The 25,939-nt window shown below is 44.9% G+C and overlaps 1 protein-coding gene and 1 long non-coding RNA gene across 9 annotated transcripts in view; one reads left to right on the top strand and one right to left on the bottom strand.

Annotated features, from left to right (window-relative positions):
• LOC107402865 (uncharacterized) overlaps nt 1-25,939 on the bottom strand; it is a 60,301-nt gene that overhangs the window by 19,709 nt on the left and 14,653 nt on the right. For 4 of the 5 annotated variants that reach the window (XR_013047614.1, XR_013047611.1, XR_013047613.1 and 1 more), the window contains one exon: nt 5,969-7,213. The exons of the other annotated variant lie outside the window; for it this stretch is intronic. This is a non-coding gene — a long non-coding RNA (uncharacterized LOC107402865). Of the gene's footprint in view, nt 1-5,968; nt 7,214-25,939 lie in introns of those variants that run through there. 5 annotated transcript variants of the gene reach the window in all.
• LOC102916663 (CD209 antigen-like protein C) lies at nt 5,314-8,431 on the top strand. 4 transcript variants are annotated; one of them, XM_042268285.2, is made up of 8 exons: nt 5,314-5,465; nt 5,600-5,680; nt 5,791-5,874; nt 6,267-6,305; nt 6,613-6,690; nt 6,933-7,084; nt 7,515-7,627; nt 7,985-8,431. In XM_042268285.2, the coding sequence occupies exons 1-8, from the start codon at nt 5,363-5,365 to the stop codon at nt 8,124-8,126; spliced, it is 792 nt and encodes a 263-aa protein (XP_042124219.2). In that variant the 5' UTR covers nt 5,314-5,362; the 3' UTR covers nt 8,127-8,431. The 4 variants fall into 4 exon arrangements, with proteins under 4 accessions (XP_042124219.2, XP_006970219.4, XP_076416541.1 ...); XM_006970157.4 differs by having other exon boundaries at nt 6,267-6,329; XM_076560426.1 differs by lacking the exon at nt 5,600-5,680 and having other exon boundaries at nt 5,317-5,465; nt 6,267-6,329.

Genomic DNA, 25,939 nt, shown 5'->3' with positions numbered 1-25,939 from the left:
ACCTGGAGGGGTTGCAGCCCAACCTTAGGAAGTTTGGGAACAGCTCAGGGCAGATGGCAGACTGGGACAAAATGGAGTTTCTGCTGGTAACATGCTCCATCAAACTCACCTAGTTTTCTCCACTCTTACACAGTGCAGTACCCTAAACCAGAGAATGGTGCCACCCACTTTCCGGCTGGGTCTCTGACATCAGTTAAGACAATCATGGCAGTCCCCTACAGACATGCCCACAGCCCAACCTGATCCAGATGATCCCTCATTTAAATCTGTTTTCCTAGGTAGTTCAAAGGTATTCCACTAATTTCTTTCTAGGAGGCCTCATCTACTACAGGTTCTCCACCCATGTGCTTGTTTTGGGTATTTGTGCACGCTTGTGTGGGTGTGGGTGTCTAAGTAATGTGGAGGTCAGAGACTCATGTCCCAATGTTTTTCATATGATATATTTTGATCATATTCTTTCCCTCCCCAGATCCTCCCCACTTCACTACCCACCCAACTTCATGTTTTTTTATCTCAAAAAAAAAAAAATCAAAGCAGACAGGTTAATTTAATAAAGAGAAATCAATAAGTCAAAAAATCAAAACACACACACACACAAACCATGGATTCCGTTTTGAGTTGGCCAACTATTCCTGGGCATGGGGCCTGTCCCAGAGTGTGGTTGATATACCCATGACACTCCACTATAGGAAACTGATTTTCCCTTTCCCAGCAGGTGTCAGTGGCAAATAGATGCTTAGTTAGGGGTGGGACTTTGTGTCCACTTCCCCTCTTCAGTGCTGGGATTTTGTCTGGTTTGAAAGCATAGATCTGTGTGTGCTGCCTTGGTCTCTGTGAGCTCACACAGGTACCAGTCCTGCTGTGTCTGGAAGGCACTGTTTCCTTGGAGTTGTTCACCACCTGTAGCTCTGACAATCTTTCTACCTTCTCTTCTGCATGGCTCCTTGAGCCTTGAGGGGAGGGGGGTTGATGAGGGTCTCTGTGTTAATGCCCATGCACTGGAAGAAGAAGCCTCTCTGTTCCTCATCTTATCTTCTGAGACAGGATTTTTCTTGAACCCTGGGCTGACAGTGTCACCTAGACTAGCTGGCAAGCTCCTGAGATCTGCTTGTCTTTGTCCCTCAGCACTGGGGCAGGGAGTTGTTCCAGAGACAGGCTGCCACTCGTCCTCACGTGCTTACACGGCAAGCGCTTTACACACTGAGCCATGCCCCCAGCCCTTCCACATCCTTTCAATAGGACTATAGGCTGGAACCCCGAATTCAACACCCCAGCTCTAGGAGGGCATTGGTGATCTGAATGACAGCTGTCCTAGTGACGCTTTCTCATGACTGTGATGAAAATAATTGAAGAAAGCATTTATTTTGGATCACAGGTTTGAAGATACAGTCCATAGCATGAATGGCATAGACACAGGTGTGTGAGGCTGCCGGCCACATTGCATCTGCTGTCAGGAGGCAGAGAAAGATGAATTAAAGTACTCAGCTCACTTTCTTCTTTTTATTCAATTCAAAACCCCAATCCGTGGGATGGCGCCATCTACATTAGGGTGTGTCTTCTCACCTCAACTAACCCAATCTAGAAACTCATCACAGGCATACCCAGGGGTTGCCTCCTAGGTGAATCCAGATGCTATCAAGTTGAGAATATTAACCATCACAATAGCAGTTCCCATTCTGCAGATAGGAAAATCTGAGGCTCAAAGAGCTGAGGTAACCTGTTTGTTCATGGTGCCAGAAGGAGAGGCCGAGCTGGGGTCTAAATCCAGTCTTCCTGGCTTGATAAATTCTTTGTGCTCAGCTGGGAACTTCCCCAGCTCTGTAGACACATCAGCAGAGAAGGGGCATCTCCTTCCCTCGGAAGGTCAGGCGGCATGCTGACCCTTGGATGGGGTATTCCCCACCATGTCAATAGCCCGACTTCTGGGCGATACATGCCTTGCAATCATATTCTGAGCTACTGTTCCCATTTCCCTCATGGGGCCCTCCAGACTCTAGTTCCTCTGAAAGGTCACATCCTTTTTCACTTCTTGCTCCTCGAAATCTCCCTCCTAAAACTGAAATACTGTTGTGCCTCCCTGTTCCATCCTTGCTTCTGTAATTCCTCTTTTCAAAATGCTGCGTCTTGGTGGTGACCTGAATTCAATCCCTGGAACCCACATAAAGGTTAATGGGAGAACTGACTCCACAAGGCTGTTCTCTGACATCCACACACTTGCAGCCCATGTGTGTCATGCACATGCCCTACACAGAGAGAAACAGGAGTGGGGAGACAGACAGACTGACTAGATTCGTGCAAGTCTAGTGAATTTGTGAGTGCACCACCCATGTCCCGTACAGAAGACAGTATGCACATCACTCCCCCCCCCCCCTTCTCCAGCTCTTACGTTCTTTCCGTCCTCACCTGAGCTTGGAGGGGGTGATAGAGAAGTCCAGTTCAGGGCTGAGCACTGAACAGTTGCTGGTTCTCTTCACACTGATCAGTTGTGAGAAGGCTGGACCTATCATCATGTCATCACGGATGAAGGAAGGGCCTGTAAGGCCCCGTCCCTCCAAGTGCACTGGCACACTCATCTATAAATGTAGTAGGTTTTACACACACACACACACACACACACACACACACACACACACACACACACACACGGGTGTAGGAGGGGGTTTGGAAGGAGGATTTGGTGAAAGGGAAGAGTAAGATAGAAAGTTGGTGGGCAGAACTGTCATTAAAGAACATGGCGGCAGGAGCATGAGGCAGATAATCACATTGCATCGCAAGTCCCAAAGCAGAGATCAATGAATGCTGTTGATCGGTTCCAGTTCTGCTTTTTATTCAGTCTGGGACTCCAGGCCATGGAGTAGTGCTACTCTTGGTTAAGATGGGTCTTCGCACTCCATTAACATAATCTAGAAACTCCCTCATAGACGTGCCCAAGGGTTGTTTCCATGGTGATTCTGGGTCCTGTCCGGTTGATAATCAATATTAGCCATCACAGAAGGTCAGCTCATGATAGTAGATCCTCATAAGTGAGCTGACGGCCTCATAAATGAGACTCCAGAGAGCTGCCCAGGGGACTCCATGGTAAAGGTGCTTGCCACCAAGCCTGACAACCTGAGTCCCATCCATGAAGCCCACATGAGAAAAAGAGACACATTTCCACTGTGGCATGCGTCCTCCTCCAATTAATAAAAGAAGAAACCCCAGAGCTGGCATGGTACCACATGTCTGTCATCACAACACTCAGGAAGTGGAGGCAGGAGAATCCAGATTCAGAGTCAACTTTGGCGGTATACTGAGTTGTTCGAAGCCAACTTGTACTGGGTGAGACTCTGTTTCAGAAAAAATCAACCAAAGAGGGATGGAGAAGAGAGGGAGAGGGGAGAGAGAGAGGAGAGAGAGAGAGAGAGAGAGAGAGAGAGAGAGAGAGAGAGAGAGAGAGAGAGAGAGAGAGAACATACTACAGGGGACCTGAATTTGGTTCCCAACACACACAGAGGGCAGCTCACAACCACCTGTAACTTCAGTTCGAGATGATCTAATATCCTCTTCTGGCCTCCTCAGGCATTGTACTCACACACACAAATCTACACACATATATACATAATTTTAAATTTGATAGGAGACTCCAGAGAACTCCATGACCCCTTCCAGCCTGTGAAGACACAGTAACAAGAAATAATCTAAGACCCAGGAAGCAGCTGCAGCTTCCTCTTCAGCTTCCTGAAGTCCAGAATTGGGAGACACCAGTTGCTATTGTTCTGGAGCCACTGTGTCTGTGACCCAAACAGACTGAGGTAGCTCTATTGGTCAGCATATGGGCAAGCACTTCTTTGGTGGTGATAGTGGTGCTTCGGATAGGATCCAGGGCTCATGCAAGCTGCAGTCCCAACTGTGGATATGAGGATATGTGTGCATGGAGCTGTATGTGTCCTGTGGTCTCACACGTTTACAGGATGGGGTGATTGTGCCATGTTCCATCACCATTACACCAGGGCTTCATTTGGGACTGGCATCCTGTGAAATTCTTCCCTCAGAACAGGTGAGCAGGAGGCTGGAGAAATGGCTCAGAGGATAAGAGCCATCTTAAGAGGTTAAGAGCTGCTCTTCCAGAGGTCCTGAGTTCAATTCCCAGCAACCACATGGTGGCTCACAACCATCTGTAATGAGATCTGGTGCCCTTTTCTGGCCTGTAGGCACACATGCAAACAGAACACTATGTATAATAAATAAATCTTTTTTTAAAGGCACAAGTGAGCAACACAGCCTATCTGGGAGCACTGTTTTAGCAGTATTTGTCACCTGGGAGGGACAGAGAAGGTCCAAGGTCACCTAGGAAGGCCAGAGCAGTACATACCAAGTCAAATCTAACAGGGAAAGGTTGGGCTTCTATGTCAGGCAGACCATGTAGAATAATGTCTGCACATCTCCCTCCCTCCCTCTCTCCCCTTCCCCCCCCCCATAGGAGTGCAGGCACTTGTGTGCCACGGTGAGTGTCTAGATGTTCAGAGGAATACCTCAGGAGTATTCCTCAGCTTCCACATTCCTTGAGGCGGGTTCTCTTCTCCATCTCTGCTGTTGACTCCCAAGCTAGCTGATATGCAAGTCTTCAGGGATTCTCCTGTCTCTACCTCCCACCTCACTGTGGAGTGCTAGGGTTACAGATGTGTGCTATAGCATCCAGGATTTTTTTTTCCATGGGTTCCAGGTATTCGAACTCAGATCCCCCAGCTTGCATAGCAAGCACTGTACCCACTGAGCCAGCTCTCTAGCTCAGTGTCTTTAAATCTCGAGTCTGTAAATCCCCATCATTAGAATGGATGATGTTTTACTTGAGCACCGGATTAAACCTCACCCTGACTATTCACAGCAGAAACACTAATTTTTCTTATTCTTCCTCCTCCTTTTCATCTTCTACTTCTCCTCCTCCTCTTAGCCTCTAACATTTCTAACTTTCTATGCAGCCAATGAAAACCTTGAAATTCTGATCCTTCTGTCTCTACCTCACAAGTTCTGGGATGAGAGTTACACACCACCACACCCAGTTTCTGCGGTGCTGGGGATTGAACCCAAGGCCTTGTGCATGCCAGGCGCTTAAGCATTCTTTCTACTGAGCTACATCTCCAACCCCTCACTGCTCCATTGCACAGCTGAGAAAACCAAGTGCCAGTACTGAATGTGGCTTGAACAAGGACATTGACATCAAAATATACAGCACAGTTCCTAGCCCAGGCTCCCACCTTCTAGCTGGGTCAAGCAATGCCTCTCTCCCCACACTTTTCCGGAGTGAGGATGGCCCCATCCTGTTCCCTTTTTTTCCTCCTGAGTCAGAGAAGAATGGACTTTACAGGGGGTGCTCCAGAAGGCCATGGGGTTATATAAATCCCAGGGCAGAGAGGAGGAGGAAAGGGGGAGTCAAGACAAGCAGAAGATGGCAGGAGAGCCAGAGACCCAGCAGCCAAAGAACCATGGTGAGGCTGGGCACCTCTGGGTACTGTCAGGGGGGCTGGGTCCAGGATCCAGGGTGATATGTGCATGGCCTCCAGCTTGGGGTGAGGGAGGTGGCCGAGCTTTGAGGTCAGCTGCTGTGTTCTGTCCCATTCAGAGGAGGAGGTCACATTTGGAGGGCAGGGATTTGCTGAGAACGACCCTGAGGGTCTCACTTGCCGCTCCAAGAGCATGCTAGGTACTGGAGTGACTCAGGGACAGAGGTGTCAGGGGTCCTCTGCAGAATGAACACAGCAGGGCAGGATCTGCCCCTGGGACCTCAGCTCTGCCCATCTGCCCATCCTGCAGAATGTCTGGCCCGGGTGCCCTGGCTTCTCCTGCTTCTCATCTCTCTGGGCCTCTTTGTGCTGATGTTGGCCATCCTGGTTCAAGGTCAGTCAGGGCAGGGCTGGGGAAGGGGGACTGGAATGTGGAATCCTTTCAGGTTGTTTTGTGGTTGGTTGGTTTGTTTTGGGGGGTTGTCTGGTTTGTTTTTCTTTTACTTTGTTTACTATTTTATTTTTGCGATTGTTAAACAAGAACTCCAGCATGGGACACTAACTGAGCTTTTAGATTTTCCCTCTGAGATGACCCTTGCCGAACCCCCAAATTCATCAGAGCTGGGACACCTGAGCAGCACAGTCCTCACTTCACCTGTGACCCGGGACAGCTGACTGTCCCTCTCTGAAATGGGGCCCATCTTCCCCTTGGAGCTGAACTCGGCACAGCCAGGCACCATCAGTGCTCACAGAGGCTGTGGGTGTGCCCTTCTTTCTCTCTTGCAGTTTCCAGGGTTCATGCATCCCCACAGGGACAGACCCCAGGTCAGCAGGGAAGCTCCAGCTTGGGTGAGGGGCACCTGGGGCCCTGAGGGGGAGAGGACTCTGGGGCTGTGTGAGGTGGGCAAGCATGGGCACAGGCTTGCTGGGGGTGTGGCAGGATGTGGGAGGCCGTGGACCTGTGTCAGGTCCTGTGTCCTGCAGTGTTGGGACTAACAGGGTCTGAGACTCAGTGTCCTGGCCTGTGAAATGGGCTCCTGGGGTCACTGTGACCACCAACAGTGATCTTGTGGGTCCAGCTCTGCACCAGGCACACAGCTGGTACTTAATTGTTGCAAACCTCTTCTTGTAGTTGCTGTTCCTCGTGCGCAGACACACTCCAGCTTGGAGCAGATCCAGCAGCAGCTGACTCAGATCAATGCCTCGCTGGGTGAGGATCCAGGGCCTGAGTTAGGGGGGACCTGAGGGGTCATCAGTGGGTTCGGCATCTGCCTTCTGGGCTTCCACCGAGGCAGGCAGGATAGAGCACAGGGATTGTGGTCTGTGTTTTGGGAGCACTGGGTTGGTAGCTGAAATAGAAGCACAGCCCTGGGCTCTAAGGCCCAAGGCAGAGGGGAGAAGAGAACCCAGGCCCTGAGGGCATGGGTCCCCACTGCACTGTTCACTCTGCAGCTGGCCTGTGCCGGCCCTGCCCCTGGGACTGGGAGCTCTTCCAGGGAAGCTGCTACCTCTTCTCCAGGACTCTGGGCAGCTGGGGAGCCTCGGCCACCTCCTGCCAGGATCTGGGTGCCCACCTGGTGATTATCAACAGTGCTGAAGAACAGGTGAGTGGGCCACATCAATCCTACCACTTGTCCTAGGCATTGTTTTCCAGATGGGAGGCTGAGGGACATGGAGGAGATGCAGTCAGAGGGGGCTTCCTGTAGGAGGAGGCACAATGGAGTGGGGAGGTCCTGTAGGAGAGGAACACATGAGAGGTGGGTTAGGTGTGAAGGGATTCAGAGGAGCTGTGAAACATCATGTGACCCTCTTGGGACACACCTCTGAGCTGGGATCCAAGTGAACATATTCCACATGTGTGTACTTTGACCTGCACCCATGGCATGCATTCACCAGTCAGTCCACACAACTCGACTAACAGCACTAAGCTTGGGAGCAGAAAAGCTTGTATGGGAGGCAGGGAAGAGTGGGGTTCTAGATGGATGATGGAGGTGTCCTTCTGACTCCGTCCTCTTGGCTCCCACCTCCATTCAGCTCTTCCTCAAATACTGGCACATCAGAAAGAATGAACGCTCCTGGATTGGCCTCAGTGATCACAGACATGAAGGTTCCTGGCAGTGGGTGGATGACACCCCCCTCAGACTCAGGTGAACTCTCAGAATCCATAGCCCAGAGGCAGCAGGCCAGGAGATAGACCACCCCTAAACACAGCCTTTGGTGTTAGAAAGCACCATGGCTACTTCAAATGCAGGACCCCATATCCCTGGGCATTCTGTCCCTTGAGCTTAAGGTCACTTCTCCAGAATCTACATTTTCACTTTCCTGGGATGATTCTCACGGAGGTGAGGTTAGACTCCACGTTTTGCTAAGCCCTGCCCTGCACTCCTGTCCATTGCCTTGGTCCTCAGACTTTGTCCATGAAAGCCCAAGATCCAGTACTAATGCAGTGGATGGGGTGGGGATCTGGACAGGATGGCTCCTCTGATAACTAGTAATGTTTGCAGCTTCTGGCAAGAGGGGGAGCCCAATAACGAAGGGGATGAGGACTGTGTGGAGCTGGCAGAAGATAAATGGAATGACAGAAGATGTACCGCAAACAACTTCTGGGTGTGTGAGCAGCCCTCGGCTCCCTGCCCTCGTCACTGAGGGTCTGGGCTTCCCCTGGGCATGCAGGCAACTCAGGGGCACTCTGCTCTAGTTCTAGCCACCTTGTTCATCCCCAGTGTCCCTGCTCTGAGTCCTTTGGGATCCGGAGAGAGTCCCTGAGACACCCTCCACCCTCCCCTGCAGCTCTTCCCTCTTCTTCTGTGGATGATCTCAGTTGTTCTTCCCAGTCACACACGCATGGATCTGGGGTGTGGCTCAATGGCACACAGTTTGCCTAGCATGAGTGGGTCTCTGAGTTCCATCCCTAGCACTAAAATAAATGAACAAACAAATAATTAAATTCACACATGGTCTGATGTGTTCCATTCAGTGGATTACCTATTCCTGGACACTGTCTTCATTAGTAAAGCTTTGAAATGTTTGATATTAACTAGGATATTAGTGTCTACAATACCTTTTTAGGTTGTGAAGCAATGTTTTTGTTTGTGACAGTCTTATTATGTACTCCTGGGTGGCCTTGAACTTGTGTAGATGAGGCTGGCCTTGAACTCAACAAAGATCCACCTGCTTCTGCCTCCTGAATACTGGGATTAAAGGCATGCAGTGCTACACCTGGGTGAATCAGTTTCAAAAAGGTTTTGAGTTGGTACTATACATCTAATGAGTGCATCCATATTCATTCATATTCTCATATTCTCTCTGTGGGTGTGTCTATCTCTCCCATCTCCACATGTCTCTATTTGTCTCTCTTCATTCATTGAACAATTCATGAACAATTATTTATTCACAACCCCCAAATGCCTCTGGATAGTCATTTTAAAAGCATTTCTTCCCGGTTTCTTGCGGCCACTGTAACACTCACAGACTCGGTGGGCTACAATGCCACAAAGGCATCATCTGATGTTTCTGGAGCTTGGCACATCCTTTGCTCTCAAAAGAAACCTCTGTGGGACTAGTCAGGAATCAGGGAAATGACCAGCCCTCTGGGTTTCCTCACAGGCTACACAGAGCCACCCAGAGCTCAAGGTGGTTTCAGCCACAGGCTGTAAAATCCCAGACCACACTTCCGGCCTCCTCAGTGTTGCCTTGGCTGGACCTTCTGCCTGGCACCCTGTGCTTCCTCCACCTCCCCAACAGGTTCCATGTTCTCAAGAGGCACACCAGTGTCATCTAGTGGACGGTTCCCCTCACCTTGAGTCTCTCGGTCCCTCTTGGCACTGCAGGCCAGGGGAAGAAGAGCCCCACACAGCACTTATTGCTCAGGAAAGTTGTCTCCAGAGCCTGCTGCCACCCCAGCCAGGAAGGCTCCTTTCCCTGCCAATGCCAAAGGCTCAGCGTCCCCTAGTGTCTTGAAACCTAAGGGAGCTTTTAGCATCTCAGAGGAAAATTCTCCCTCTGTCCTCTGGGTGGCGCCCGACATCATGGAAAGCGTTGTTGTGTTTGCTCTGTTGCCTCTGACCTCCTCAAGGATGCCTGGCTTCCCTCACTGTCCTCAGGACCAAAGAGAGTGCCTGTCCCTGGTCAGGGACCACTCCCCCTCTCTGCACTTGCCGGATGGTCTGTGCACCTCCAACCTGGCTGGCTGCTGCTTCTTTTGAAGTTAGAATTTAACTTTTTTATTGTACCGAAGCCTACAGTTATGAAACCTTGGATATCTTTTTAAAAAACTGCAATTTTAGAGAGTCCTTGGATATTTTAGACAAACTTTGAAATTTTAAAGAGACTCTGAGTGTCTTAAAGAGGCTGGATTTTTTGTTTTGTTTTGTTTTTCAAGACAGGGTTTCTCTGTGTAGTTTTGACTATCCTGGAACCAGCTCTGTAAACTAGACTGGCCCTAAACTCACAGAGATCCACGTGCCTCTGCTTCCCAAATGCTGGGAATAAAAGCATGGGCCACCATTACCACCCAAGGAAGAGGCTGAATTTTGTAAGTTGCTTGAATTTTTAAAAAACTGGAATTTTAAGAGCTGAAATATTTTATGTTGTAACGTTAATATTAATATGAGATCTTGAGGATAAACAAAAAAGGAAACATTATGGTTTAGTAGTAACTATGTTTGTGTGTCAAGATGACAAAGGGTCATTTGCCCTGGTTGGTATTTTTATCAGCATGACACAAGCTAGAGTTATCTGAGAAGAGAGACCCATGATTTAAAAATGCCTCCATAAGATTTGCCTATGGGTAAGCTCGTGACTGATGTGGGAGGCCCAGCCTGTTGTGGATTGTGCCACTGCTGGAAAGATGGTCCTGGGTATATAAGTAAGGAGGCTGGCTGAGCAAGCCAGCAGGCACTGTCCCTCCATGGCTTCCACTTCATTTCCGGCCTCCAGGCTCCCACCTTGACGACGGACTGTGGTCTAGATGTGTGAACTAAAATAAACCCTCTCCTCCCTAAGCTGCTTTTGGCCGTGGTGTTGATCACAGCAGGAGAAACTCTAAGACAGCCACTGTGCTATTCCTCTCCATGCTGTAGCAAACTATGTGACAAAGCAGACGAAGGATTTGCTTTGGCTGGTTGTTGGAGGATGCAGCCCCCCCCCCCCCCCCCCCCCCCGTGGTATCAAGAACGCACAGTAGCCGGTCCCTTTGCATTTGGAGTTCGGAAACAGAGAAGGGTGCACTAGTACTCGGCTTGCTTTCTCCTTTCTGGCGGTTTTATTCAGGGCTGCAGTACAGCCCTTCGGATGGTGCTACCCACCTTGAGGATAGGCCCTTCCTCCTCAGTTAAACGTCTCTGAAAACACTCTCAGAGATGGTGGTGGCTATTCTTGGTTGCCAACTTGACTGCATCTGGAATGAACTACAATCCAGAAATGGAGAGAACACCTGTGAGAGTTTTTTCTTGGTTTGAAGTGGGTGAATCTGCTCTAGTCCAGATCTTTGAGGTAGGAAAACACTCCCCTTTGATTGGGATTTTGAGGCAGAAGGACACATCTTTAATCTGGCCCATGCTTTCCTCTGGAAGCCTATAAAAAAACATGGAAGAAGGAAGCTTTTGCTATATGCCTGCTTACTCTTGCGGTACTAACAAGTTCATCCCTTTATGGACATTAGTGCCTACTTCTTTGGGATTCCAGTGTCTACTGAAGATCAGCTGAGGCATCCAGCCTCATGGACTGAGCAACTTCTGGATTCTTAGAGATATCATATATAATATATATATATATATATATATATATATATTATATGATATCAGGTTCCAGATATATATATCATATATATATATGAGAGAGAGAGAAAGAGAGACAGACAGAGACAGACAGAGAGAGAGAAATTCGTTCTATTAAGTTCTTGTTCTCTAAAGAACCCTAATACAGATATTTTGGTAACAGAAGTAGTTCGAGAGCAAGCTGAAACAGCACCCTCCTTGGCCTCCACATCAGTTCCTGCCTCCAGGTTCCTGCCCTGTTTGACTTTCTATCCTAACTTCCTTCAATGATAAACTACAATGTGGAAGTGTAAGCCAAATAAACGCTTTCATCCCCAACTTGCTTTTGGTCATGGTGTTTCACTGAAGCAATAGAAATCCTACTTGTATGTAGCTGAAGTTTTCTCCAGTCCTGCCAGGCCCACATTCAGGACAAATCTCTCTCACCTGCCAGTCCCGCAGCCACTCAGACCCAACCAAGTAAACACAGAGAGACTTATATTGCTTACAAACTGTATGGCCATGGCAGGCTTCTTGTTATCTAGTTCTTCTATCTTAAATTAACCCATTTCTGTTAAAATATATGTCACCACAGGTTCCGTGGCTTTACCTCTGCCTTTACATGCTGCTCCCTGGACGGCAGGCTGGCATCTCCCCATCCCCCACCACCCCCACCACCCCCACCACCCCCACCACTCCCCCACCCCCACCCCCACCCCCACCCCCACCCCCAGCTTCCACCTCCCAGCCTCTCTTCTCTCTGCTTGTCCCACCTATCCTATACTTCCTGCCTGGCTACTGGCCAATCAGTATCTTATTTATCAATCAAACATAGCAACATATATTCACAGCATGTAGGAAATCCCACAGCACTTGTATTCTGGACACAGTACATTCCTCACTTGAGTGTGGTTCCTTCAGCCCAGATACCAAGTGACTCAGAAAGCTGCTAGCTTTGGGTGGGGCCTGGGACAGGGGAAGGCTCTGCAACAGGTCCAGGCTGCTGTACAGGCTGCTCTGCCCGTTGGACCACATGACCCAGCAGACCCGATGGTACTTGAAGTGGTAGTGGCAGGTAGGGATGCTGTTTAGAGCCTTTGGCAGGCCCCTATAGGTGAATCACAGATGAGACCTTTGGGATTTTGGAGCCAGACTCTACCATCATCTTCAGACAACTATTCTTCCTTTGAAAAATCAGCTCTTGGCTTGCTATTGGGCCCTAGTGGAAACTGAATATTTGGCAATGGGCCACCAAGTTACCATGCAACCTGAGCTGCCTATCATGAGCTGGGTGTTATCTGACCACCAAATCATAAAGCAGGACATGCACAGGAGCAGTCCAGTATCAAATGGAAATGGCATTTATGTGATTGGACCTGAGCAGGTCCTGAAGGCAAGTTACATGAAGAAGTTGCCCAAATGCCTATGGTTTCTACTCTCGTTCCAATGCCATGTACTATCAAGCATGCACCTATAGTTTCATGGGGTACTCCCTATAATTGATTGATGAGGAAGAAAAGACAGGGGCCTGGATTACTGATGGTTCTGCATGTTATGCAGGCACCACCCAGAGGTGGACAGCTGCAGCATTAGAACCCCCTTCTGGGACAACCCTGAAAGACCTGAGAAGGAAAATCTTCACAGTGGGCAGAACTTCGGGCAGTACACATGGTCATGCATTCTGTTTGAAAGGAGATATGGCCAGATGTGCAATTGTTCAGATTCATGGGCTATAGCCAATGGATTGGGTAGATAATTAGGGACCTGGAAAGAACATGATTGGAAAATTGGTGAGAAAGATATCTAGGGAAGAAGTATGTGGATAAATCTCTCCAAAAAGACAAAGGATATGAAGATATGTGTGTCCCATGTAAATGTTCATCAATAGGTGTCTTTAGCTGAGGAGGAGTTCAATAATCAAGTAAACAGGATGACTCTTGTGTGGAGAGTCAGCCTCTTTCTCCAGCCATTCCTGTCATTGCCCAGTGGCCCATGAACAAAGTGGCTGTGGTGGCAGAGATGGGGTTACACATGGGCTCAGCAACATGGACTTCCATTCACCAAGACTGACCTGGCTCCAGCAACTTCTGAGTGCCAGATCTGCCAACAACAGAAACCAACACTGAGCCCTAGATATGACACCATTCCTCAGGGTGACCAGCCAGTGACCTGGTGGCAGGTTGACTACATTGGACCACTTCCTCTGTGGAAAGGACAACACTTTGTCCTTACTGGAGTAGATACTTATTCAAGGTTATGGATTTACCTTCCTGAATGTAATGCTTCTGCTGAAACCTTATCCACCATCATGGTATTCCATACAGTGTGGCTTCTGCCCCAGGAACTCACTTCACAGTCAGAGAAGTGCAGTGGTTGGCCCACAATCATGGAACCCACTGGTCTTACCGTGTTTCTGCCATCCTTAAGAAGCTGGCCTGATAGAAAGATGGAATGGCCCCTTGCAGACACAATTACAATTAGGGAGCAGCAGGCTGCAGGGCCGGTGCAGGGTTCTCCAGAAGGCAGTATGTGCTTTGAATCAGCATCCAACACATGGTACTGTTTCTCCCATAGCCAGGATCCATGGGTCCAGAAATCAAGGGGTGGCAAATGGAATAGTTCCACTAACTATCACCACTAGTGACCCACTAGGAAAATTTTTGCTTCCTTTTCCTGAGACCTTAAGTTCTGCTGGCCTAGAAGTTTTGGTTCCAGAGGCAAGAATGCAGGAGTTATTCAGTTACTGTGTTTTAGGGCAATAGTACTTGGTTTTTCCCTAGACCCAAGTCCTATCCAGTCTTAGGTTTCTGGACAGCTGAGTAATTTCAGTGATGGGTTCCATCTCACGAAATGGGCTTAAATCCAGTCGGAGATCGGTTGGTGCCTCCCACAGCGTTTGTGCCAACAGTGCACCAGCATATCATGTAAGCAGGTCATCATTGCAGATCACAGGATTCGCCCTGCATTGGTGTTTGCCTTCTCTGATGTGATGCAGAGTACCTTTCAGTACCACAAACACTTAGTCAGTAGTGGGTGACAGCTCTAGTCAGGAGCCAGCTCAATTTTCCAGGTTCCATTCAATTAGCTCTATCTAAGCAAGAGGGCCTTACCATCAGTTCGTGGAGAGCAATCAATAACCTTGGCAATCACATGAGATGTTTGGGGGGTTTCCACAGGGCCCCTTTCACCAACAACTCAAATAGATGCAACCCATTCCTGGTACTGAAGGTTTCACATGGTGAAAAAGATGCCTAGTTGGGACATTGTCTCACTCATTATTTGGTGACTCCATTTAGATTTTTCACATATGTTTATATTCTAAGAAGCTTCTAGAAGTAGGTTTCCATATGACCCCTCAAATGACCCTTTGTAAGAGCCCCTCCCCATACTCCCTCCCTTTTGCTCCCCTCTCCACATTTAGTCCTCTTACTCTAGTGCTGGTGACCATGCCAGAAGATTAGCAGGTGGCAACCGACTTCAGGGGATGAGCCCACCAGGAAGCAAACCTCCGAAGGGTGAATATCAGAAGGGCGGGGCTCTGAAGGCTTCAGCCCCAGAATGTCTCTTGCTATGGCTGTGTCTCTGCATGTTTGCTGCTGCCATCCTTCTCTGGTATCTGCCATGGTGTGAATGGGTATGGGAAAATCCCCATTACCCTTATTGTAGTGTGATTATCTCATGGAAATATCCCATTCTACTGGGCATTTTTACCTGTGGATTATTACGAAGATGATTACCTCCTAAGTTGTATTGTTTAACTAACGCAATAACTTTATACAGGAGCAGTGTCAATTTAAGTAGAATTATGATGATTGGGGTTTTTTAACAAACACAATAAGAGATTATGACAGAGGTGAGTTCAGTGGAAAAATTATCATAGGTAAAGGTAGGATAAAATGTCGCCCCTGGGCTTGGGCACTAGTGGGTGGCACATGCCTTTAATCCCAGCACTCAGGAGACAGAGGCAGGCAGATCTTTGTGAGTTCAAAGCTAGCCTGGTCCACAAAGGGAATTCTAGGACAGCCAGGCTGACACACAGAAACTCTGTCTCAAAAAAAAAAAAAAAAAAAAAAAAAAAAAAAAAAACAGACTCTGCCAGCACCCATTAGACTAAGAGGTGAGTCTTTGTTCTCCTAGCCAATCACCCCAGCCTCTAGGCTTAGGCCCAGGAGCACAACCCACACCCCTAAACCCTCATCCATTGCAGGCCCAGTTGTAGGCCAGCAGGCAGGACTCCTGCAGGTAGGCTGGAATACCACCATACCCTACCAGACTCTGTAACCTACAAGCCACACCCCATACCCCAAACCTACTCATCTCTGACATCACGGCTGCTCCCTGAGACACAGACTCTGCCAGCCCCAATTGGACCAAGAGCTCCCATTGGACCAAGAATGATGATTGGACCAAAAGAGGCTCCCTCAGACACAGACACCATTTGCACCAATTAGAGGAAGAGATGGGTAGGTGCCAGTGCAAAAATACATTCAACAACATAAAGAGCAATATGGTACCACCAGAACCTAGTGGTTCTACATCAACAAGACCTTAACATCCCAACACAGAGGAAGCATAAAAATCAACCTTAAAAATGAATTTAAGGAGATGATAAAGAAGCAAGCTGGTGTAGCTATCCTAATATCTAACAAGATAGACTTCAATGCTGTGGGACAGTCTGTATGTCAAATTACTCTGATTGGTCAATAAATAAAACACTGATTGGCCAGTGGCTAGGCAGGAAGTATAGCCGGGACTAACAGGAGAAAAGAAAGAACAGGAAGGCGGAAGGAGTCACTGCCAGCCGCCACCATGACATGTGAAGATGCCGGTAAGCCACGAGCCACGTGGCAAGGTATAGATTTATAGAAATGGATTAATTTAGGCTATAGGAACGGTTAGCAAGAAGCCTGCCACAGCCATACAGTTTGTAGGCAATATAAGTCTCTGTGTTTACTTGGTTGGGTCTGAGCAGCTGTGGGACTGGCGGATGACAGAGATTTGTCCTGACTGTGGGCAAGGCAGGAAAACTCTAGCTACACTTCAAACTAAAATCAATCAAAACAGATTGGGAAGGACATTACATATTTATCACAGGAAAAATCCACCAAGATGAAGTCTCAATTCTGAACATTTATGCCTCAAATACAAGGGCACCCACACTCGTAAAAGAAGCATTACTAAAGCTTAAATTACATATCAAACCTCACACACTAGTAGTGGGGGGGATTCAACACCCCACACTCCCCACTGGACAGGTCTGCCAGACAGAAATTTAACAGAGAAATAAGGGAACTAACAGATATTAATACTCAAATGGACTTAATAGATATCTACAGAACATTCTACCCTAACAACAAACAATATACCTTTTTCTCAGCATGCCATAGAACCTTTTCTAAAATCAACCACATACTCAGTCACAAAGCAAATCTAAACAGATACAAAAAAAAATTGGAATAACCTCCTGTATTTTATCAGACCACCATGGCTTAAAGTCAGATTTCAACAACAACAAAAATTATAGAAAGCCTACAATCTCATAGAAACTGAATAATGCCCAAATGAATCACCAAGGGGTCAAGGAAGAAATAAAGAAAGAAATTAAAGATTTCCTAGAATTCAATGAAAATGAAAGTACAACATACCCAAACTTATGGGACACTATGAAAGCAGTGCTAAGAGAAATATTCATAGCACTAAATGCCCACATAAAGAAGATGGAAAAATCTCACACTAGTGACTTAACACCACACCTGAAAGCTCTAGAACAAAAAGAAGCAAACTCACCCAGGAGGAATCAACGCCAGGAAATAATCAAATGAGAGTTGAAATCAATAAAATAGAAACAAAGAGAACAATACAAAAAATCAATGAAACGAAGAGTTGGTTCTTTGAAAAAAATCAACAAGATAGACAAGTCCTTATCCAAAAGGCAGAGAGACAGCATCCAAATTAACAAAATCAGAAATGAAAAGGGAGACATAATAACAGACAAGAGGAAATCCAGAGAATTATCAGGCCATACTTCAAAAACCTGTACTCCACAAAATTGGAAAATCTGAAATAAATGGACAATTTTCTGGATAGGTACTACATGCCAAAGTTAAATCAAGACCAAATAAACTATTTAAATAGACCAATAACCACTAAGGAAATAGAAACAGTCATTAAAAGTCTCACAACCAAAAAAAAAGCCCAGGACCAGATAGTTTCAGCACAGAATTCTATCAGATTTTCAAAGAAGAAGTAATTCCAATACTCTTCAAATTTGTTCCACACAATAGAAACAGAAGGAACCTTACCAAACTCTTCTTATGAGGCTTCAGTTACCCTGATACCCAAACCACACAAAGATGCAACAAAGAAGGAGAATTACAGAACAGCCCCCCCATGAACATTGATGCAAAAATACTCTATAAAATATTGGCAAACTGAATCCAAGAACACGTTAAAAAATTATCTACCATGACCAAGTAGGCTTCATCCCAGGGAAGCAAGACTGGTTCAACATATGAAAGTCTGTCAATGAAATACACCATATAAACAAACTGAAAGAAAAAACCACATGATCATCTCATTAAATGCTGAAAAAGCCTTTCAGAAAATCCAACACCCCTTCATGATAAAGGTCTTGGAGAGATCAAGAATACAAGGAACATACCTAAACATAATAAAGGCAATTTACAGCAAGCGGACAGCCACCATCAAATTAAATGGAGAGAAATTCAAAGCAATTCTACTAAAATCAGGAACAAGGCAAGGCTGTCCACTCTCCACATATTTATTTAATATAGTACTTGAAGTTCTAGCTAGAGCAATAAGGCAACAAAAGGAGATTCAATGGATCAAAATTGGAAAGAAAGAAGTCAAATTTTCACTATTTGCAGATGATATGATAGTATACATAAGTGACCCCAAAAATTCTACTAGGGAACTCCTACAGCTGATAAACTCCTTCAGTAATGTGGCAGGATACAAGCCTAACTCAAAAGCATTAGTAGCCCTCCTATATACAAATGACAAACTGACTAAGAAAGAAATCAGAGAAACATCATCCTTTACAATAGCCACAAATAATATAAAATACCTTGGGATAACTCTAAGCAAGTGAAGGACCTGTATGATAAGAACTTTAAGTCTCTGAAGAAAGAAATCAAAGATACCAGAAAATGGAATGATCTCCCACACTCGTGGATAGGTAGGATTAACATAGTAAAAACGGCAATCTTACCAAAAGCAATCTACAGATTCAATGCAATCCCTATCAAAATCCCAACATAATTCTTCAGACTTAGAAAGAGCAATACTCAACTTCATATGGAAAAATAAAAAACTCAAGATAGCTAAAAGAATTCTGAACAATAAAGCAACTTCTGGAGGCATCACAACCCCTGACATCAAGCTCTATTATAGAACTGTAGTAATAAAAACAGCATAAAAACCATCATGTAGACCAATGGAATCGAATGGAAGACTCTGACATTAATCCACACACATTTGAACACCTGACTTTTGGCAAAGAAGCCAAAACTATACAATGGGAAAAAGAAAGTATCTTCAACAAATGGTGCTGGCATAACTGGATGTCAACATGTAGAAGATTGCAAATAGATCCATATCTATCACCATACACAAAACTCAAATCTTAGTAGATAAAAGACCTCAATATAAATCCAGTTACACCGAACTTGATAGAAGATAAAGTAGGACATAGTCTTGAACGCATTGGCACAGGAGACTTCCTAAATAAAACACTTCCTAAATATAACACCAGTAGCACAGACACTGAAAGCAACAATTAATAAATGGGACCTTTTGAAACTGAGATTTTGTAGGGCAAAGGACATGGTCAATAAGACAAAATGACAGCCTACAGAATGGGAAAAGATCTTCACCAACCCCACATCTGACAGAAGGCTGATCTCCAAAATATATAAAGAACTCAAGAAACTAGACATCAAAATACCTAAAAATCCAATTAAAAAATGGGCTACAGAGCTAAACAGGGAATTCTCAACAGAAGAATCCCAAATAGCTGAAAGACAGCTAAGGAATTGCTCAACATCCTTAGTCATCAGGGAAATGCAAATCAAAACAACTCTGAGATGTAATCAGAAGTTTTCCTGTGTCCTTCCAGGTCCTGCAGTTGCTCAGACCCAAGTAAACAAACAGAGGCTTATGTTACTTACAAATTGTATGGTCTACTGCTCAGGCTTCTTGATAGCTAGCTCTTACAACTTAATCCATTTCTATTAATCTATAAGTTGCCATGTGACCATGGTTACCACTATCTTCACATCTTTCTTCACCTGGCAGTGCTAACCAGGCATCTCCCCCTCCTCTTTTTTCTTCTCTCTGTATCTCTGCTTGGATTTCCTGCCTACCTCTAAGCTGCTTTGCCGTAGGCCAATGCAGCTTTATTTATCAACTAAGCAGAGCAACACATATTCACAGAATACAGAAAGACACCCCACAGCACTGAGATACTATCTTACACCTGTCAGAATGGCTAAGATCAAAAACACTGATAACAGCTTATGTTGGAGAGGATGTGGAACAAGAGGAACACTCCTCCACTGTTGGTGGGAATGCAAACTTATACAGCCACTCTGGAAATCAGTATGACAGTTTCTCAGAAAATTGGGAATCAATCTACCTCCAGACCCAGCTATACCACTCTTGGGCATATACCCAAGGAATGTTCAACCATATCACAAGGACACATGCTCAACTATGTTCATAGCAGCATTATTCATAATATCCAGAACCTGGAAACAACCTAGATGCCCCTCAACCAAAGAATAGATAAAGAAAATGTGGCACATATACACAATACAGTACTATTCATCAGTAAAAAAAATGACACCATGAAATTTGCAGGCAAATGGATGGAACTAGAAAATTTCATCCTGAGTGAAGTAACCCATACTCAGAAGGACAAACATGGTATGAACTCACTCATAAGTGGATACTAGATGTAAAGCAAAGGACAACTAGACTACAACCCACAGCTCCAGAGAAGCTAGATAACAAGGAGAACCCTGAGAGGGGTTCAGGAATTGCCCTGGGAAGGGGAAATAGATGATATCTCCATAAGGAAACTGGGGTAAGGGGACCAATGACGGTTTGGGGATCGGAGTTGAGAACATAAGGAAATGGGATTGTCGAGCTGGAACAGAGACAGAGTGGGAGAGTAAGGAAAGAGATACCATGATAGAGAGAGCCATCATGGGAATAGAGAGAAACAGGGTGCTAGGGAAGTTCCCAGGAATCCACAATGATGACTCCACCCTAGACTACTAGCAATAGTGGAGAGAATGCCTGAACTGGCCTATTCCAGTAATCAGATTGGTGAATACCCTAAGTGTCATCATAGAGCCTTTATCCAGTAACTGATGGAAGCAGGTGCAGAGATCAGCAGCCAAGCATCAGGCTGAGCTCCAGGAGTCAAGTCCATAAGAGAGAAGAGGGATTCTATGAGCAAGGGGCATCAAGATCATGATGGGGAAACCTACAGAGACAACCAAACCAAACTAGTGGGAACTCATGAACTGTGGACCAATAGCTATGGAGACTCCATGGGACTGGACTAGGCCCTCTGCATAGGTGAGACAGTTGTTTAGCTTAAGGAGCCCCCTGGCAGTGGAACTGGGATCTGTCACTGGTGCATGAATGGACTTTTTGGAGACCAGTGCCTATGGTGGGACACCTTACATAGCCTTGGTGTAAGGAGACAGGCTTGGATCTGCCTCATATGAATGTACCAGCTTTTGCTGACTCCCCACAGGAGGCCTTACCTTGGAGGAGGTGAGAATGGTGGCAGGGGGAGGCTGGGGGTGGGAGGAGGGAGGGGAGGGGGACCTGTGGTTGGTAAGTGAAAGGAATAAAAAAATTCTTAATAATAAAAAAAAGAAAAAAAATGTTGTCCCTGCCTCAGAAGCTGCAGAGGATAAAAAAAAATAAAACAAGGAAATGTCACGCAACTAATTTCTCTTGAGGAGCCATATAGACAGTGCCTTAGGTTAATGATTAAGCAAAACAGTTGAGTCGCAGAAGCCCAACTATCTTAAATTCTTTTAATCTAATGTTGAGGGATGTATTCACAGGTTTCAGAGAGCAACATAGCTGAAACAAAGCTTTAAAAAACAGCTTAAAGTTAGATTGAGATGTTTTTGTGAATAGCTTTGAGGTTAAAAAATACAAACAAACAAGGAAATAATCTCAAGTTTTAGAAAGGCACACAATTGAGTGAGGGACAAGTTAAGGTCAGGGAACAAGAACAAAGCAGCCCAATTATTATTAGCTGACATGCCTTTCTTGCTAGGATTGGTTGATGACCAAAGGTGATAATTAGTTCAACTATACACATTTCTACCATCAGCTTCCTGATATTAAAAAAAAAAATGTTGATGAGTGGGTATGCAACCTAAAAATTTAAAGTAGAGACAACTGATTGTTTTTCATATATAAAAGTTTAGATTTATTATTCTTCTAAGATTTCTTATAAGATTACCTTCTGAAATAAGTAATAAAATGATTGGTCCTCTCTTTGTAACTGCAAATGCAGCCTTCCAGCAAAAGAACTGGCTGAAAAAAATACATTTCTTGCTCACACACTGTTAATCTATAACAAGTTGCTTGGACATGAATGTATGTGGGTTCTTGGGACAACTTATTTTTCACCTGTAATACATAAAATGTTTAATCATGTAAGGAATACGGAAAACATGCTATTTTTTACTTGTATTCATTGTAATCATTCACCTGAAAAGTAGAATGTAACCACATTGTAATTTTTATATTGCCAGAAAGGTTTTGCTAGGGTATATAAGCTGTAAAGGGGAAAAGTAAAGTTAGTTAGAAGGAAAACACCAAGAATAAAGACAGTTCCATCCATTTGCCTGCAAATATCATGGTGTCATTGTTTTTCTCTGCTGAGTAGTACTCCATTGTGTATATGCACCACATTTTCTTAATCCATTCTTCATGAAATTTGCAGGCAAATGGATGGAACTAGAAAATATCATCCTGAGCGAGGTAACCCAGACTCAGAAGGACAAATGTGGTATGTACCCACTCATAAGCAGATACTGGAAGTAAAGCAAACAATAATCAAACAACCCACAACTCCAGAGAAGCTAGGTAACAAGGAAGACCCAAAGAGGGATGCATGGATTGCCATAGGAAGGGGAAATAGATGAGATCTCCAGGAGTAAACTGGGGATGAGGGGTGGGCAATGGAGGTAGGGATAGGGGATGAGAGCATAAGGAAATGGGATGGTCAAGCTGGAACAGGGATAGAGTGGGATGCAATGAAAGAGATAACATTTTAGAGGGAGGTATCATGGGGATAGAGAGAAACAGGGTGCTAGGGAAGTTGCCAGGAATCCCCAAGGATGACCTCAACCTGGGCTACTAGAAATAGTGGAAAGGGTGCCTGAACTGAACTGGCTTGCCCCAGAGATCAGACTGGTGACTACCGTAACTGTCATCACAGAGCTTCTCTCCAATGACTGATGGAAGCAGATGCAGAGATCCACAGCCAAACACCAGGCAGAGCTCCAGGAGTCCAGTCAAAGAGAGAGAAGAGGAATTCTATGAGCAAGTGCATCAGGATCATGATGGGATAACCTGCAGTGATGACCAAACTAGAGGGAAATCATGAAAGTTGGATTAATGGCTGTGGAGCCTGCATGGGACTGGACTAGGCCCTTTGCATGGTGAGACAGTTGTGTAGCTTGATCTGCTTGGGAGGCATCCTGGCAGTAGGATCAGAATCCATCCCTGGTGCATGAGCAGGCTTTTGGAGCCCACTACCTATGATGGGACGCCTCAGTGAAGCCTTGAGGCAGGGGGAAGAGCTTGGATTTGCCTCTACTGGATGTGCCTCTCCATGGGAGGCCTTGCCTTCTTGTAGGGGGAACAGGGGTGGGTTGGGAGGGGGAGACTGAGGAGGAGGCTGAGGGAGCAGGAGGAGGGAAGAGGGTGTGTAAAATGAATGAAAAAATTCTTATTTAAAAAAAGAATAAAGACAGAAATAACTGAGACAGAAGATGATAGAAAGACCCTAACTGTGTGGTGTGTGTGTGTGTGTGTGTGTGTGTGTGTGTGTGTGTGTGTGTGTGTGTGTGTGTGTGTGTGTGTGTGTTTCCTCTCTCGCTGGCCCCAGAAAACTAAGTTTTACTCCCTCAGACAGAAAAGTCCAGGTCCACCGACTGTAGGCTCCCCTCAAGCCCTGTGCTGCTGGAGGCTGGTCCTCAAGGCAGCAAAACTCCCGTCTCACACCTGTCTCTTCATAACTATATTCTATTCCCTTTCCTTGGGAAATCCTTCCCTCTCCATCTTACTTTATACCTTACCTCTGTGGTTATACAGATTATAGTCTGCTTATCAAAGATTTAACAGTTTACATCACATATGAGTGAATACATATTGTATTTGTCTTTCTGAATTTGGGTTGCCTTATTCAGGATGGTATTTTTTTTTTCCTAGTTCCATCCACCTGAGAATTTCATGATTTTTTTAAAGGCTGAGTAATGTTCCACAGTGTAAATGTGCCACGTTTTCTTTATACATTCTTCTGTGGATGGACATCTAGGCTGTTCCCAAGTTCTGAGTATTGTGAAGAGAGCAGTAATGGACATGGATGAGCAAGTGTCTCCATAGTAGGATGAAGCGTCCTTTTGGGTATACGCCCAAGAGTGCTATAGCAGAATCGTGAGGCAGATCTATTCCCAGCTAGCTGAGGAACCACCACACTGATTTCCACAGTGACTGTACAAATTTGCAGTCTCACAAGCAATGAATGAGTGTTCCCTTTACCCCATATCCTTGCCAGCATGAGCTGCCAATTGTTTTATTGATCTTAGCATTCTAACAGGTATAAGATAAAAAATCTCAAAGTAACTTGAATTTGCATCTCCTCAATGACTAGGGATATTGACCATTTCTTTAAGTGTTTCTCTGCCATTTGTTTCATCTTTTGAAAATTCTGTTTAGTTCTGCATTCCAGTTTTTAATTGAGTTTTTGTTTTCTTGATGTCCAGTTTTTTGAGTTCTTCATATATTCTTTTAGTTCATTATATAGATATTAACCTTCTACCAGATGTGTAATTGGTAAAGATCTTTTCTCATTCCAAAGCCTGCTGCTTTGTCTGAATGAAAGTGTCCTCTGCTGTACAGAGGCTTTTCAGTTTCATGATGTCACATTCGTTGTCGTTGTTAGTGCCTGTGCTACTGTGTTCTGTTCAGAGAGTCTTTTCCTGTGTCAATGAATTCAAGACTATTCCCCAGTTTCTCTTCTATTGGATTCAGAGTATCTGGCCTTTGGAGTTGTTTTGTGCATGGTAACAAATATGGATCTATTTTAATTCTTCTAGATGTAGTCATCCAGTTTGACCAGCACTGTTTGTTGAAGAAGTTATCTTTTCTCCAATGTGTATATTTAGCTTTCTTGTCAAAACTCAGGTGTCCATTGGTATATACACTTATTTATGGGTCTTTTGATTAAATTCAATTGATCCATGTGTCTGTTTTTATGGCAATACCATGCTATTTTTATTACTATAGCTCTGCAGTACAACTTGAAATCTGGGGTGGTGATACCTCCAGCTTTTCTTTTATTTTTCAGGATTGTTTCAACTTTTCAATTTCTGTGAAGAATTGTGTTGGAATTTTGATGGTGATTTCATTGGATATGTAGATTGCTTTTAATAGGATGGCCATTTTTTTTACTTTATTAATCCTACCTATCCTATGAATATGGGATATCTTACCCTCTTCTAATGTCTTCTTCAATATCCTTCTTCAGTGTCTTAAAGTTTTTATTATACAAGTTTTTCACTTGTTTGGTTAGAGTGATTTCAAGATTTTTTGAGATTATTATGAAAGCAATTGTTTCACTGATATCTTTGTCTGTCATTTGATATATATATACATATATATCAGTATATATATTTGATATATATATACTGATTTTTGTGTGTTAATTTTCTTTCTTTTTTTTCTTTTCTTTCTTTCTTTTTCTTTTTTTCTTTTTTTTTTTTTTGGTTTTTTGAGACAGGGTTTCTCTGTGTAGCTTTGTGCTTTTCCTGGAACTCACTCTGTAGTCCAGGCTGGCTTCGAACTCAGAGACTCAGAGATCCACCTGCCTCTGCCTCCCGAGTGCTGGGATTAAAGGCATGTGCCACCACCACCCAGCAATTTCCTATCCTGATATTTTACTGGAAGTGTTTATCAACTACAGAAGTTTCCTAGTGGAGTTTTACTTTTATGTAAAAAATCATATCATCTGTAAATAAAGACTCTAACTTCTTCTTGTCCTATTTGTACACCCTTGATCACCTTCAGTTATCTTATTGCTCTAGCTAAGAGTTCTAGACTACATTGAATTTATATAGCAAGAGTGGACATCCTTGTCTTGTTCCTGACTTTAGTGGAAACAGTTTCTCTATGTCTAGGTTGATATTGGCTGAGTCTTGCTGTAAATCACCTTCATTCTGTTGAAGTATATATATCATGTATTCCTAGTCTCTCTAAGAATTTTGTCGTAAAAGGATGCTGGATTTTGTAAAGTTTTTTTTGCATTTAGTGAGATTGTGATATGGTTGTTTTTATTATGGTCTATTTATGTGGTGGGTTGTTTAACAATTTATATATGTTGAACCCTACCTGTATCTCTGGGATGAAGCCAACTTGATCATG

Source organism: Peromyscus maniculatus, chromosome 23 (genome assembly GCF_049852395.1).
Source record: "Peromyscus maniculatus bairdii isolate BWxNUB_F1_BW_parent chromosome 23, HU_Pman_BW_mat_3.1, whole genome shotgun sequence".
Taxonomy (NCBI): Eukaryota; Metazoa; Chordata; class Mammalia; order Rodentia; family Cricetidae; genus Peromyscus; species Peromyscus maniculatus.
This window is presented reverse-complemented; position numbering and strand designations above follow the sequence as displayed.